The sequence below is a fragment of the Amblyraja radiata genome, chromosome 33, assembly GCF_010909765.2.
Source record: "Amblyraja radiata isolate CabotCenter1 chromosome 33, sAmbRad1.1.pri, whole genome shotgun sequence".
Taxonomy (NCBI): domain Eukaryota; kingdom Metazoa; phylum Chordata; class Chondrichthyes; order Rajiformes; family Rajidae; genus Amblyraja; species Amblyraja radiata.
This window is the reverse complement of record NC_045988.1, coordinates 25,507,910-25,525,059: the sequence shown is the minus strand read 5'-3', so window position 1 is coordinate 25,525,059 and position 17,150 is coordinate 25,507,910. Positions and strand designations below refer to the sequence as shown.

Sequence of the window (17,150 nt, the reverse complement as noted above, 5' to 3'; positions counted from 1 at the left end):
CACCATCTTTTTTTTTTTTTGGGTTTAGTGAATATATTTGATACGAATTGCAAGGGTTCAGGTTTTCCCATGATACCCTTTGTAATTATTCTCACCAGTTCAGCTTGTCCCTCTTGTTTCTTTAACGGAGAGGGGGAAAATACCCTCTGGGGTGAATGTTGACCTGGTGGCAATTTTTCTAGTATGAATTGTATTTGTATTCACTAATGCCATTGAGTATATACTGATCACTCATGATAGACTCCCATGTGTTAGTATTACTCTATATACTGGTAGGAACCAGACCCACCTACCTCCATGGTTATGGGTATTATTTTGTTTCCTGCAGGTCCAACGAGTGTTGCACGTTGTCTGACGTGGCGGTGACGTTGGGGGGTGGCACATTTTCCATGGGGTCTGCTCTGGGCCCTGGTCTAAAGAAGACTTTCGGTGATAGAATGCGGACCCCGAGCTTTCATCAGTCCCATATGGTAGACGTTGACTGATGGACGCGATGGGGTGCTGCTGCGTAGGAATTACTGTTTTTGGTTTGCTCGTCTCGGCCCTGCCCTCATGAGCCGAAAGTTTTGTAAAACCTCTTGCATGTCCTTCATATGCTTTGTGAGGTTTTTGCCAAAGAGCAGTGGGTCTGGCTCAGTGGCTGGGGTATGCACAACCCCGCAATGTAGGATTTTATGGCAGGTCTAATGACTTGTTTACGAAGGTTGTGGTCATCTCCGTATTTGTACATGGAACGAGGAAAAATGATGTGATGGCTGACGTCAGGCTTTTAACGGCCTCCTGCACGTGGGGTTGCCACGTAGCTGTCCACCACACCTAGCAGCTCTTCCTGTTCCTGCACCCCTTGCATACTCCCGAGATCTTCAGCCATTGCCCCTGTTCTTGACCAGCCCAGTCCTGGTCACCAAAGCTATCCTCTGGAAAGGAGGAAGCAATGGACAGTGCACAAGGCACTGTGGAGGGAGTGCCTGACCCCCCTCTGCGAGAGCGCCCCTCCTGGGGTGCACCTCGCTGGAGCTCCTGCTCCAAGAGCCGCTCCAAGCGGCTCACGCGGCTGTCTCTCCCCCGCCTGGGTGGAGAGACGTCCCCGTCCGATAAGTCAGAGCCACCGGCCGGACGCCTCTTCTATGGCTTTACTTCCAGCCTGCTGCTCAGGCGCTAGCGGGGCTGGGCTCGGTGCGGTGTCGGGGTATAGCGGACCGCCCGGTAAGCGGTCCTACCGCCTTGTTGCTGCCCCCGCGAGATGGAACGCTCCTTCGTGGAGTCGAGCGAGGGGCAGGTCTGTTCAGGCAGCTGTCTTTCCCCCCATGCGGTGGAAAGACATCCCGTCCGATAAGTCGGAGCCACCGGCCGGACGCCTCTTCCGTGGCGGTACTTCCAGCCCGCTGCTCACGCGCTAGCGGGCTGGGCTCGGCACGGTGTCGGGATAGTGGAGCGCCGGGTAAGCGGTCCTACCGCCTTGTTGCTGCCCCCCGCGAGATGGAACGCTCCTCCGTGGAGTCGAGCGGGGGGCAGGTTTGTTCTAGAGCCTTTCTTCTCTGCCTGAAAGCAGAAGGCTCCCTTTGAAAGAAAAACCTGACGTCAGCTTACCTGACGGTCCGTTCTTTCACCTCCATAGCGGGAGCGCCTGACTCCCGCTGTGCCGCTGTTGCTCTGCTGGGCGTAAAATGTCGCGCATGCATGCTGAGCGGGTTCTTCACGGAATCACTCACGTGACTCCGAAGTAAAATCTTATTGAAACCTATACTATCCTGACGGGGAAATGACAGGGTAGATATTGAGATGGAGCCACAAGGAACTGCAGATGCTGGAACCTTGAGCAAAACATAAAGTGCTGGAGGAACTTGCCCAGTGCGAGTCTGTCAGCATCTGTGGATGGAGTGGACAGACGACGTTTTGAGTTGGGGCGGTTCTTCAGACTCAATATTGAGATGTTGAACACAAGGAAAGAGATAGATAGATTCTTGATTAGCATGGGTGTCAAGGGTTATGGGGAGAAGGCAGGAGAATGCGGTTAGAAGGAAGAGATAGATTAGCCATGATTGATTGGCGTAGATTTGATGGGCCAAATGGCCTAATTCTGCTCCAATCACATGATGCTGGTTTACAAAATAAGACACAAAGTGCTGGAGTAATCCAATGGGTCAGGCACCATTTCTTGAAAACATGGACAGGTGATGTTTCTGGTCGGGACCATTGTAAAGAAGGATCCTGACTTGAAACGTCATCTATCCATGTTCTCCAGAGATTCTGCTCGACCCGCTCAGTTACTCCAGCACTTTGTCTCTTTTTCTTTAATATTGAGACCTTCCCATTAGAGGTCGTTTATTGAAAGGGGTGGCAGAGCTAAAAGACAAAGGGACTGCCACATAAACCAAAGATGCTGGAGAATTTTGACTTGTAAAGGGTGGAATCCCTGGAAATTTCTGTCCTGGAGGATAGATTACTATAGGTATTTAGAGATAATTTTTTGCGAGTTCCATGTTTTTGAGGGGGATTTGTGAGAATGTTGCCAGGACTAGAGGGTGTGAGCTATAGGGAGAGGTTGAGTAGGCTGGGACTCTACTCCTTGGAGAGCAGTAGGGTGAGGGGTGATTTTATAGAGGTATACAAAATCATGAGAGGAATAGATCGGGTAGATGCACAGAGTCTCTTGACCAGAGTAGGGGAATCGGGGACAAGAGGTCATAGGTTTAAGGTGAAGGGGAAAATTTAATAGGAATCTGAGGGGTAACGTTTTCACACAAAGGGTGGTGGATGTATGGAACAAGCTGCCACAGGAGATAGTTGACTATCCCAACATTTAAGAAACAGGTACATGGATAGGACAGGTTTGGAGGGATCTGGACCAAACACGGGCAGGTGGGACTAGTGTAGCAGGGACATGTTGGCCTGTGTGGGCAAGTTGGGCCGAAGGGCCTGTTTCCACACTGTATCTCCCACTCTATGACTCTATGACTAAGAGGCACAATTGTGGAGCTTGGGACAGATGAGCCGTGATCACATGGATGATGGTGAGGTGCTGAGGATGCAGGGCCTACTCCTGTCTCTATTTTCTTGTGTGCATCTTGTGCGTTACATTGCATGAAACAAAGACGAGTGTTCTGCCGCAGTCTGTACCACCAGGACCATCGCCCTAACAGAGAACTGCTTATGTGGGTGATGCCCAGACCCTGGGCCCATGGGGATCACGGTGCCTGGTCCACAATGCACCATCTACCATTCAGCGTGGATTGTGACTGGGTTAGAGAGTGAAGACTGGATTGGGACTGGATCGGAGACACTGCGCGGAGAGAGCCATACTGGACTCACCATCACGTTTTGGATCGCTGCCTGTTCTCCTGGCTGCTGGGCCCCATTGTGGACAATCTCCACACGGATCTCATTCTTGGCAGAAACGTCACCCTTAACATCTGCAAAACAGCGGCAGCATGAAAGTCAAGCACCCCTCACCTCACCCTATACATCCATGGACGTCACAGTGGGTATGCAGGGTGCGCTGTTGTCTGGGCAAACCTGTCTTCATCACCTTGTGCTCTTCCAGGTGTCAGGAGTTCTCTGCCCTGCCTGCCCATTACATAATCTATATACTTGGTTTATTGAAAGATACAGCATGGAAACAGACTCTTCAACCCATCAAATCCACACCGACCATCGACCAGCTGTTCACACGAGCTTTATTTCCCCAATTTTGCATCCACTCTGTACACACGAGGGTCAACTTAAGGAGGACAATTAACCTGCAAAATGTCTCTGGGATGTGGGAGGAAACCGGAACACCCGGATGGAACTCACGGTATCTGAAAGGGCTGCTCCTGGGGTTTTGGCTGCACTTTAGCCCTACCCTCCTGATCTTTGGTCACCTGGTATGTAGGGGGGAGGGGGGGGGGGGGAGGTGTATGGTTGAGAAAGCTGAGCATATTTCAATGTGTAAACTGTTTGATTGTTGATTGTAAACTTCATTTTGTTATGACTTGTTAATGATTGAATAAAGGCTGATTGTTAATAATATATTTTTTAAATGGAAGGAACTCACGCGGTCACAGGGAGGACGTGCAAACTCCACGCAGACAGCGCACAAAGTCAGTATTGCGCCCAGCTCTCAGGGGCTGTGCAGGCTGTGGGTCCACCTGCTGCACCACTGTGCCACCCTAATACTGATGACGATTCTTCTCCCTCATTCTGCCTCATTTTATTGACTCCTCACAGCGGCTTTTCTCTGGGTGCTCCGGTTCTCCCCATATCACAAAGACGTACAGGTCTGTAGGTTCATTTGGCATCGGTAAAAATAATGAATTGTCCCTATGGGGAAGAGTAGAGTCAGCGTGCGGGGTGATTGCTGGTCGGTGTGGACACAGTGGGCCAAAGGTCATAAGGTCATAAGTGATAGGAGCTGAATTCGGCCAGGTCTACTCTGCCATTCAATCACTCTCCCTCCTAACCCCATTCTCCTGCCTTCTCCCCACAACCCCTGACACCTGTGCTAATGAAGAAGGGCCTGTTCCCGCGCAGTATCTCTGAACTAGACACTTTGGCTGGCGCTGCACATTGCTTTAGTGCCTGCTAATTCGCAGGACAGTATTTTAATGAACATGTAGATTAACAAACACTCTTCATATTTACTGACAGACCTTTTATCAATGCTCAATGGAACCTTTATTGCCATTTGACACAGTCAGCTGTGGCTCAGTGTGTCTACATACATATTCACATGCCCTGCACTCCACCCAATTAGTGCACATTTCAAATGGAGTTTAAGTACAGATTGACTGAATTTACTTTGATTATTACTTTTAGCTGGAATTCTCTGGGCAATCTAATGTTCATGTTGGCTGTTTGCAAATGAGTGAAGTATCGTCTGAATCTATGCTCCAATGCTAATGGAGTGTTTAGTAAAATTTGTCTTAAAATGCTCCTGAAGGAAATCAACTTTAACGACCGCACGCTGTTAGTGGATAGTCGTGCTAATGGTTCTTGCATTCCCAAGGCATGGTGCTTTAATGGACAAGATGCGGCTGGCTCCTGAGCTGATGTTGGAGCTGTGGAAGCAACAATGATGCATGGAGGCAGCCAGGGCAGAACAAACCAGGAGAATAGGAAGAAAAAGTTGAAAGAACTGCGTGAGGAACAATGCGCTGACCTCGCCTGACACCTCTCCATAAAACACCAGGCACATACAAATGTTCCCACTCCTCCCGACCCCGTCCCTATTCTCAGTGAATAGGGACAGGGTCACACACAGACTGACCCCCCCCCCCCCAGTGAACAGGGACAGGTTTAATCACACAGTGATCCCAGTGAATCCCATATTGAAGCAACGACCAAGAAAGCACACCTTTCTTAGATGGCTAAAGCCCCTGTCCCACTTGGCTGATCTATGCCAACCTTTTTTTACTCATGGGCCTATTTTAGCAGGTTGATTAAAAGCCGCGACCTACTTGAGGCCACAAGTACGCGTAGACCACTCACGAGCATGAGGAAGAGTTAATGAAGACCTCCCACGACCTCCTACGGCCTTGTGGCGCCCATGCTGCGAGTATGAGTCAAGGGCAAACTCGGCAGAGGTCGGCAATTAGTTCGTACAAGTGGGACAGACCCTTTAGGAAGTTTGGCATGTCCCCTACAACTCTCACCAACTTCTACAGATGTGCCATGGAAAGCATTTTATCAGGATGCATCACAGCTTGGTTTGGGAACAGCTCCATCCAAGACCGCAAGAAATTGCAGCAAACTGTGGATACAGCCCAGACCATCACACAATCCAACCTCCCTTCTATTGCCTCCATCTACACCTTACGCTGCCTCGGCAAGGGAGCAGCATAATAAAAGACCAGTCTCACCCCGGCCACTCCCTTTTCTCCCCTATCCCATCAGGCAAGAGGTACAACAGAAGGGTGAAAAGGTACATCTCCAGATTCAGGAACAGTTTCTTCCCAGCCATTTTATCAGGCAACTGAACCATCCTACCAACAACTCAAGAGCAGCCCTGAGCCATCATCTACCTCATTGGAGACTCTCGCACTATCTTTGATTGGATTTTACTAGACTTAATCTTGCACGAAACATTACTCATGCCATTCCCTTCATCATGTATGTATACACTGTGAATGGCTCGATGGTAACCATGCATTGTCTGGTTAGCATGCAACAAAAGCTTTTCACTGTATCTCAGTACACGTGACCATAGACTGAACTCAAATTCAAACTCAAAATATCTTCAGGTACAACTCCAAATCACACACTATGCTTCGCCTTCTCCTTCCTGTGGCCATTTCTTCCACTATCCCTCCCCTCTCCAACCCACCCTCCTGTCCCCTTGCACTATATCCCTCTCGCTGGTTACATTTCACTCCTCCTCCTCTCTCCTCATGACATTCTTCTGACACATTTTCATCTCTAGCTTTGTCACTTACTGCACCCAAATGCCAATTAATTCCCCCTCCCCGCCCCCCCCCCCCACCCTCATCTGCATCCACTTATTACTTGCCAGGCTTTATCCTGCTTCCACCTCTTTTCCAGCTCCCCCCACCCCTATTAATTAGTCCAACGAAGGATCCCGACCCGTCTATTATCCATTCCCTCCACAGATGCTGCCTGACCTGCTGAAATCCTCCAGCACTTTGTGTTTCAAGATTCTGCCATCTGCAATTCCTCGTGTCCTCCCAAACTATCCTGTAAGTTTAAAACTGGTGGAGGAACCTCGTGAAGGAATATTCTCAGTCCACCTGGACCTACCTGATCTCCTAGTTGCCAAATACTTTAATTCCCCTTCCCATTCCCACACTGACCTTTCTGTCCTGGGCCTCCTCCATTGTCAGAGTGAGGCCAGATGCAAATTGGAGGAACAGCATCTTATATTTCGCTTGGGCAGCTTACACCCCAGGAGTATGACTATGATTTTTCTAACTTCAAGTAACCCCTGCTTTCCCCCTCTCTCCATCCCCCCCTCCACCCAAGTTGTTGTACCAACTTCAACGTCATCGTTGGGGCGGGGGTGGGGGGGGGGCGGAGAACAAAGGTTGACCGGGCGTGGGATGCTTTGCAACTTTGTCAGTGCCCTTTAAGTGGTGACTATTTGCATACCTTGGGAATGCAAGCAAAGAATTTCACTGTGCCTAGTCACATGTGACAACAAGGTATTCATCCACTCATTCATTGTTCAGTCTCATTGTCTGAAACCCATTTTCACCTAGACCACAGCTAGCAATGACCTGTTTCCTTTGTCATTGTTACTTTTTTGCATATCCTTCATTCATTTGTTCCATATCTCTCTACATCACTGTCTATATCTCTCGTTTCCCTTTCCCCTGACTCTCTGCCTGAAGAAGGGTCTCAACCCGAAATGTCACCTATTCCTCTTCTGTGTAAACCAGCATCTGCAGTTCCTTCCTACACATTTCCAGATTACCAATCCTTCATTGCCGCTGGATCTAAATTCTGGTGCTTGCCATCAAACAACAACTTGTGAGTCCCTTCACTAGAAGGACTACAGCAGCTCAAGAACCAGATCAGCACCAACTTCTCAAGGGAAACTAGGAATGTGCACTCAATGCAGACTTTGGTGACATATCATGAAATACTAATTAATAAAAAGTGTTTGGAGTCAATGGGGAAATGTTTTGCTGACACTCCAAATTCATTTCTAAATTGCTTGGAACTAATACAAATCCAATGTGGAGTTTAGTTTAGAGATACAGTGTGGAAACATGCCCTTCAGCCCACCAAGTCTGCACCGGCCACCCACACATTAACACTACCCTACACACACAGGGGACAATTTTACAATTATACCAAGCCAATTAACCCACAAACCTATACGTCTTTGGAGTGTGGGAGGAAAGCGAAGATCTCGGAGAAAACCCACGCGGGTCACGAGGAGAACGTACATACTCCTTACAGACAGCACCCGAAGTCAGGATCGAACCCGTGTCTCCGGCGTTGTAAGGATGTAGCTCTAACACGACGCCACCATGCCACGCATTTGAAAAGCACTCAGTTGTCTAATCTGTGCTCATTTACGATGTGTTCATAACTCCAGTGTAAGCTTAGCCTGGTCACTTAATACGAGCCAAGATAGACACAAAAAGCTCGAGTAACTCAGCAGGACAGGCAGCATCTCTGGAGAGAAGGAATAGGTGATGTTTCGGGTTGAGTCCCTTCTTCAGACTGAAGAAGGGTCTCGACTCAAAACATCACCAGACTGAAGAAAGATCTCGACCCATAAAGTCGCCTGTCCCTCTGAGTTACTGCAACTTTTTGTGTATATCTTCGGTTTAAACTAGCATCTGCAGTTCCTTCTAATACAAGCCAAAGCCTGGTTCAGGTCCTCATTGTCACAGAGGAATCCAGAGGTCCCACTTCTCTACATTCCACCAACCACTGCACATCAACTGCATGATGTCATCCCAAGCTTCAGTGCTTCATCTTACTCATGGGACTTTAGGCTTTAGAGATACAGCACAGAAACAGGCCCTTCAGCTAACCGAGTACATGCCGACCAGTGATCACCCCGTACACTAGCACGATACTACACACTAGGGATGCCTTACAATTAAAAAAAATGAAGCCAATTGACGTACAAACCTGCTCGTCCTTGTAGGAGGAAACCGGAGAATCCGGAGAAAACCCACGTGGTCACGGGAAGAACGTACAAACTCTGTACAGACAGCACACATATTCAGGATCCAACCCGGCTCTCTGGCGCTGTAATGCAGCAAATCTACCGCTGCGTCACTATGCCGCCCTAAATCTGATTGTTTTTATTATTTGTCATGTGAAGTAGAACATCTTATTACCTTTACCTCAATTTATCTTAAACTGGCTTGAACGGTGTGACCCTGGTTTTACATTTCATAATCCACGTTGTCTACGTCTCCACAACAATCCTGACATCTCCTTCCAAAGATGGCCACCTCAGCGTTGTATAAATATTTCTTGAATGCTGCGATCCTGCCTCAAATGTTGTGATTGTATCTCCTACGGCAGCTCGTTCCATTCATCCGCCATCTTTTGTGTAAAAAAGTTGCCCCTCAGGTTTCTATTATTACTGGTTTATTTCCAGCTTATGACCCAAGATGTATCTCCTCATCTTCAAGAGGCAATTGATTGTCAAGTGGTGTAATGTAAAGGCCCAGTCCCACTTACGTGTCCTTGGCACACAAATTACGCGACCTCGTCGTCGCGTTGAGGCGCACGGGCATCGTGTGGCTGGCCCCACTGAGAAGGGCGGAGGGGTATGGAGTTTTGCGCAGCATCGCGCGGCGCTCCGAAATGTTGTAGCGAACAAAATCTTTGCGCGCCACCGGCCTGTCGCATAACTGACAGCCAAAGTGGAACAGGCCCAAGACCCTGGCGCGATGCAACATCTCACCTCCAACAGCAGCAGAAGCAGACAAACGATCGCCGAGCTCGGCCTGGGGCTCATAGCCATTGGTGATCTGGATCCGCCCCCACTTCTACTCCCAGAGCGGGACGAAGAAATTTGAAGATGGACACAAAATGCAGGACTAACTCAGCGGGACCGGCAGCATCTCTGGAGAGAGGGAATGGATGACGTTTCGGGTCGAGACCCTTCTTTCAGACTGAAGAAGAGTCTCGACCTGAAACATCACCCATTGCTTCTCTCCAGAGATGCTGCCAGTCCCGCTGAGTTACTCCAGCATTTTGGGTCCATCTTCAAATGACATCACGCGCTCCAGACGGCTGTGCGGACGCATGAAGCCGCGAGCGACCTTCGCTGGACCGTCGTGCCTCAACGCGACCACGAGGTCGCGTAATTAGCATGCCAAGGACACATAAGTGGGACAGGGGCTTAAGGGTTAAACAGGCTGTGTCAGCTAAAATGGATTTGTCAGCTAAATGAATAGCATTGCTTGTCAAGCAAGCGGGCTCGCTTCGAAAAACAATTAGATGTTTGGGAAAATGCTTGGGCAGCTGCAAAGGACTAGATCATGAGGCGACCTGCAAGGACACTGAGACAAACATTTACCTTCTCACGGAAATTCGACACCAGCTCGGTACCTGATATTTTTTAGAGATACAGCGCGGTAACAGGCCCTTTGGCCCAACAAGTCCGCGCCGACCGATGATCACCTGTACCCCAGTTCAATAATACACACGAGAGACGATTTGCAGAAGCCAATTAACCAGAAAATCAGCACATCTTTGGAGTGTTGGGGGAAAGCAGAGCACGGGGTCCACACCGAGCAGCGATCCCCGCACACTAACACTGCCCGACACACACTAGGGACAAATCACATTTACACCAAACCAATTAATCTACAAATCTGTACATCTTTGGAGTGTGGGAGGAAACCAAAGAATCTGGAGAAAACGCAGGCGGTGACAGGGAGAACATACAAACACCGTACAGACAGCACCCGTAGTCAGGATCGAACCCGGGTCTCTGGCGCTGTGAGGCAGCAACTCTACCGCTGTGCCACCGTGCCGGCCTACTTCCCGATGCGACAAATAATTCTTGTTTTCGATACTGAGGAGGAGAGTTAGTTATGAAACATAGTCAACTGCTGATCTCAGATTAGGGTTTTCATTAAATTAATTATTTTAATTAGCTCAGGCTTTTAAGTTTAAAAATGTTTTTTTCCGCAAGAACTCCTGGGACTTCACTTTGGGCTGAGTTTCCAGAGTCAAAGGTCATGCCAGGTCGTGCAGCTTCTCAGAAAGATCTCCAGACCAAGGAGATTATATATGTAGTTCAGAACATTTTTGAAGTAAGCAGAACTTCTTCAAAGTAAGTGAACCTCAGGAGATTTGGCAGTGGAGCAGTCAAAATGTAGAAACAAGGAACTGCAGATGCTGGTCCCCAAAGATAGACACAAAGTGGTGGAGTAACACTGTGCAGGTGCAGCGGTAGAGTTGCTGCATTACATTACAGCACCAGAGGCCCGGGTTCAGTCCTGTCTATGGCTGTTGTCTCCATGGAGTTTGTTCGTTCTCCCTGTGACTCTGTGGGTTTTCTCTGGGTGCTCTGGTTTCCTCCTATAACCCAAAGACGCACAGATTTGTAGGTTAATTGGCTTCTGTAAATTGTCTCTAGTGTATAAGGCAGTACTAGTGTACGTCTGATCACTGGTTGGCCCAGACTCAGTGGGCTGAAGGCCCTCATTCCACGCTGTACCTCTAAACTTAGCGGGTCAGGCAGCATCACTGGTGAAGGGTCTGAAGAAGGGTCTTGACCCGAAACGCCACCCATTCCTTATCTTCAGAGATGCTGCCTGTCCTGCTGAGGTACTCCAGCTTTTTGAGTCTATCTTCAGGATCACTGGAGAAGATGAATAGGTGATGTTTCGGGTCGGCACCCTTCTTCAGACTGTTCTGACTCACTAAGTTACTTCAGATCTTTGTGCCCAGCTTTGTAAACCAGCACATGGATGTTGAGAGAGTTTATTTGTCATTTTTCGCCGTGTTTTTATGTTTTTATTGATGCTTTATCTGAAGTTGTATTGCTATTGTGTTGCTATTTTATTGCTTGATTGTTGCTTTAATATTGCTCCAATAAATGTTTGTGCTTTAGATGTTATATTGTCTGAGTGTCCATCACCATCCTTGAAGCCTTGTTTCCAATAACACACATGCAAAGTGTAGGAAAGAACTGCACAAGCTGGTTTAAATGGAAGATAGACACAAAATGCTGGAGTAACTCAGTGGGACAGGCAGCATCTCTGGAGATGTTTCAAATCGAGACCCTTCTTCAGACTGAAGAAGGGTCTCGACCCGTAACATCTCCAGAGATGCTGCCTGTCCCGCTGAGTTACTCCAGCATTTTTTGTCTATCTTCGACACACACAAAGTCTCTGTTATAGGAAACCAGTTGGGTTACTAATCCAGGGGCAGCAAGTGGCACAGTGGTAGAGTTGCTGCCTTACTACACCATTGAACCAGTGTTCGACCCTGACTATGGGTGCTGTCTGTACGGAGTTTGTACATTCTCCTGTGACTTGCGTGGGTTTTCTCCGGGAGCTCCGGTTTCCTCCCACACTCCAAATATGTTAATAGGTTAATTGTCTTCAGTAAAGTTTGTAAATTGTCCCTAGTGTGTGTAGGATAGCGCTGGTGTACGGGGATCGCTGGTCGGTGCGGACTCGGTGTGCCGGAGGGCCTGTTTCTGCGCTGTATCTCTAAAAACTAAAAAAACTCAAACTATATTAAATTGCCCTGATACTAGAAATACAAAATGGTGTTGCTGTATTAACAATAATTAGTTCTAATCGCCTGTCACCTTCACCAAGGCAACGATCAAAGTGTGAGTGATGCTTCATTGCACCGTCTTCCATCTGATATGACCAGCTCATTTTAAAAATAGTAAAAGGCCTGTCCCACTTGGCGATATTTTCGGTGACTGCCGGCATAATTGACTGATGTATCAAGTCACTGAAAAATCCGCGGCATGATGACGTATGACACGTTTTTTTAAATGTCGCAACATTTTTTTTGTCGCCGTTGGATTTTGAAATGTTCAAAATCTTTTGGCGACACTGATATGACGCCGAAAAAATCGCCGTGGGACAGGCCCTTTAATGCTTTCATGATGTTCCTTGGAGGACCTCCCTGCAGCAAAGGAAATGCACTAACGTGGGTTACGGAGAGTTTGTAGCAGTTCAGATGGATTGAAAACAAGATGTCAAGGAATCAAACACTTTACTGTTAACATTTAATTTCATTTAAAGAGAAATAATATTCTATTGGATCTTAAATGCTACACAAAAGGGGCGGTGCTGTGCCACAGCAGTGGAGTTGCTGCCAATCTTACAAGCTTCTTTACTACAGGACGCCACCTTGAGTCTCCCCGTGCACATGCGTACTTGCACAAGACATCACAAGACACTAATTATATATGCTAATTATCACATACATAACACTCCTCCCCCTTTAACTTGGAGGCAGGTAATACAATTTCTATTACATACACCGCACTCCTCCCCTTTTAAGTCCATTTCACCTCTACGGTATATGCTCTTTTCCTACCCATCATTGAATAATACACTGTTGCACAATGGTATTATACTTAAACCAAATACATTAACCCTTGCTTTATGAGTTATAATTTTCTGGTTCATGTATTTGTTTTGTTTTCCTCTTTGTAGGTGGGATCTGACCCATGGCTGCAAGTTTTCGTTTTCTAACAGTTTCCTCTGTTGTTCAATTCCCATTCTCTGATTATTTATCTGCTCTTGGTGTTTCATGAGATTCTGCAATGCATAACCCTTTGTCCATTGCTCAGTGAAGGAGGCTCCATGCTGGACTATACTGAAGTGTCCTAATTGTAATCGGTCCTGCATACTTTTGTCTTGACCAACCAGCCTCTCTTCTTTAGACTTTTCTATTAGCAGCTTTCTACTCATTGTCACACATTTATTCAACCTTTCCTTGCATCGTTCAAGCCTTTTCTGTTGTTCATCTACTCGTCTTCTTAAGTCACCTTTCTGGTTCTTTATCAAGAAGTAGGATCTATATTGTCTTTGCAATGCAACACTGGCTTTCCTATATTGTTTAAGCCTTTTGTATAGTTTAAGCTTTTTCTCTAGTTCATCTACTTGTCCACTTAAGTCACATCTCTGGTTCTTCATCAAGTAAGATCTATATTGTTTTTTCACTACAACACTGGCTTTGATTTGTGCTCTGCTTAGTTTTCTTGCTTCATAAGCACGGTAGTGAGACTGCACTACAATTGTTGTATCTTTCCATTTGAGGAAGTCTTTCCTATATCGTTTAAGCCTTTTGTATCGTTTCAGCCTTTTATTGTGCCTTTATTTGTCTTTTTAAGTCTTTCCTATACCAACTCCTACGGAGTACTGACTGCACTTTTACAGTAGCTCTCTTTTGCTTAACCCACTGCCTAACCACCATACTCTTGTAGGCAATTTGAATGGTAATAGTTGCATCCCTCATTGACTGATATTGCACAAACTTGGAATGCCCTATTTTGCATGCTTTGTACCATCTCTGGATCGAAATGACAGCTTGACGCACAGCTTTGTAGCGTACCCGTAATCGGTAACCACGGTATGCTGCTTGCAGAGTGACTACAGCCACCTTTTGCATCAAGAAATGCTTTCTTGTAATGCACATTCGTATGAATGACTTAATACGGCGTGCTGCCTTGATTTTCTCAACCAATACTCTGCCTTTGATCCCGCGGTATAAGGCCTGAATACAAACCACTGCTTTTCTCAAACTATTATACTGTCTCACTTGGACATTTCTTATCTGGCATGCTCTGTATCATTGCTGTACCGCAATGGCAGACCAGCGTAGTTTCTTAAAATACTGACGCTGTTTATGCATCTGATAATAAGTCTGTATGACCTTGGCAGATTTGTGCATGTACCGCAATTGCTTTCGAACAAGCATTCCTCGGTAGGCTGCCTGAAGCTGTACAACACTGCTGCGTACCTTCATGTAAGTTTTGCGATCACTTACCATTTGAAGGTGTGCCCTATAATGGGTTTGCACTATTATAGCTGCCAATCTCATTGCCTTGTATTGACGGTATACTCTGTGCATTCTAAATGCTGCTTGTATTACCGTTGCTGCCTTCTGTTTGTTCCGGTTCTCTCTCCGTACCTTCATACCCCTGAATGCAGCTTGAATAGCTAGGGTTGCCCTTTGGATGACAATTTCCCTTTGCCTTTGTCTTCTTTTCCTTTGCCTTTTCCCTTTGGCCTTTTCCCTCTGCACTTGACCTTTGTCACTTGGCACTTGACCTTGGTCCCTTTGCACTTGACCTTTGTCCTTTTGCACTTGACCTTTGTCCTTTTGGATTTGACTTTTGTCCTTTTGCACTTGACCTTTGTCCTTTGAGGGACTCCCTGCCCTCTTTAGTTCAGGCTCCTTTCCTCTGGATGCCCTTGGAGGTTTTGCTGAGAAATTACCCATTAATACCTCCTTACACTCCTCGTACGTTTTCTCTGTGGGCTTTGCTGGCAGCAGTAACGTACGTAAGGTGTGATAACCCTCTCTTCCTAAGCCTAATATGAACCATGCTCTCTTCTTCTCCTCTGTTGTGATATCATTGGAAATGAACGAAGCCTCCAAGACTTCAGTCCATTTCACAAAATTGCACCCAGATTCTAACTGGGGCCACTTTCCTATCCTTTGAAAAGCCATGCTACCTGTTGCTAATAAGGTGCACTATTCAGGTGCTCCTGTACAGACAAAACACTGATTACCTCAAGATAATAAAACACATATCTCCTGTACAGCCAAAACACTGACTTCTGCCCTGGACTTAATCCTTTTACATTCTAAGATATTATCCAGCTCACTGTCTATTACTTAATCTTATAATAATAGATTTATACTCTTTTACTTCGGAGTCACGTGAGCGACTACGTGAAGATCCCGCCAGTATGCATGCGTGTCATATCGTCTATCGCATTGCGTGACGACTGGCAGGATGGACGTGATTCTCCTGCCAGCAACAGACCTGAGGTAAGTTATTAAAAAGCTTTTTCAGGTTTTTCATCTTCTTGCAGGAACCTCCATTTAGAGGTCCTGCTAAAAGTCCGGGGCAAAGTCGGGACTAGGGGGAACCCCAGTCACGAACTTCCAGGGATCCCCGGTCACGGGGATGCCTGCGCACGGACCAAGTTGCTCGGGAGACCGCAGAATGCGGGTAGTGAGCGGAGGTGGATTCGCCCTTCGAGCCACTGGTGGTGGAGCCAGCGGCTTCATATAGGTGGAGAACCCGCTCGGGAGACCGCGGAACGCGGGGAGCGGTGGATTTGCCTACCGAGCCGCTGGCAGTGGCACCATCGGCTTCATATTGGTTCCGGGGGCACCTGGAGAACTGCTCCGGAGACCGCGGAACGCGGGGAGTGGGCGGCGGTGAATGCGCCTTCCGAGCTGCTGGCAGAAAACCAGCGGCTTCATATTGGTGCTGGTGGCACCCAGAGCAGATACCACCCCCCCCCCCCCCGACATTGCAAATCGTGGCTATCCCTTTTATAGGGACCGCGGGGATATCCCGGCTGCAATTACTGCGGGGATACCCAGCTCGGGGGCGGCGGGGGCGGGGGGGGGGGAGCCCCGACTGGAGAACATCGCGGAGAAGCCCTGCTATAGAGACCGCGGAGGTAAAGCTCGGGGGAGAAATACCCGACATGGAAACCTTTCTACAAGGACCACAGAGGGAACCCCAGCTGCAACAACTAAGACCAGGAGACCAGGCTCGGGAGGAGCATTGTCCCTGCAGCAGAAGGTTTAAAACAGGACATGCAGGTAAAATCCTAACTCAAAGGTCGTTTTGTGCTATTTTATGAGAATGTTACAGGAATGGACCGCATCCAGACTGACTGCGGAGGACCGCGGAATTGCGGGCAGTCAGCAGCGGTAGGCTGCACCTGGATCGCTATTGATCAGCAGTCTCCGACCTGGCACCTGCACAGTCGGAATCGACGCCACAGACTGGCGGGAAGGCCAAACAGAAGTCGGACAGGCCCGAAGACTCGGACCAGTCGGGCTGTGAAGACTCACCGCCGGCGGGAGTGACTATGATCGCATATCCCGCATGGAGCGGTTGATGGAGCTGATACTCCAATGTGACATGCTCCGTATATGGAGTTCTAGTCACCATGGGGTCCTAGGACGCCCATGGCAGCACCTTATCGAGGGCTGCATAATGCATCTCCCTCGACAGAGGGGAGCATTAGGGGTCACTTCTGGGCTGACTCTGAAGACAGGGGTTTGGCTGAAGATACCACAAGTGTGCTCGGGGTGCAGGAATAACACAACCAGCAGTAGGAGAAGGCTGTGAATAACAACTACCAAATACCTAGCACCAGGGAACTGTATTTCGCTCAGTGTCCCTGCGGTGAACAGCTATCAGGGGGATACTGCCATTTGGGCAACCTGATGAAACAAGTCAAGAAGCTTGACAAGGGCCGTTGGGCTCATGAAGCCCACATCATCACGCAAGACCTCACATCTCCAGAGGCAGCACCCCTACGCACCCACCAGCAAACCACGATACACTGAAGCTGGTGAAAGCTTGAAGGCCGTACAACCAGGACAAAGGTCTTTTTAGGCCACAGCCCAGAACGGCCTTCCTGGAAGATGCGCCAACCCTGTACTCGAGCTCCTCTACCTCCCAGGAGCAGAAGTGCAAAATCATGCACACATGGTTGAGGCAG

General features: G+C 48.0%; 1 protein-coding gene across 1 annotated transcript in view; it reads right to left on the bottom strand.

The window, feature by feature from the left end:
• Positions 1-17,150, bottom strand: part of kirrel3 (kirre like nephrin family adhesion molecule 3) — a 131,434-nt gene that overhangs the window by 22,968 nt on the left and 91,316 nt on the right. Inside the window, exon 11 of the mRNA XM_033049550.1 lies at positions 3,313-3,413. Within this exon, the coding sequence (XP_032905441.1) occupies positions 3,313-3,413 (101 nt within the window). The remainder of the gene's footprint in view (positions 1-3,312; positions 3,414-17,150) is intronic.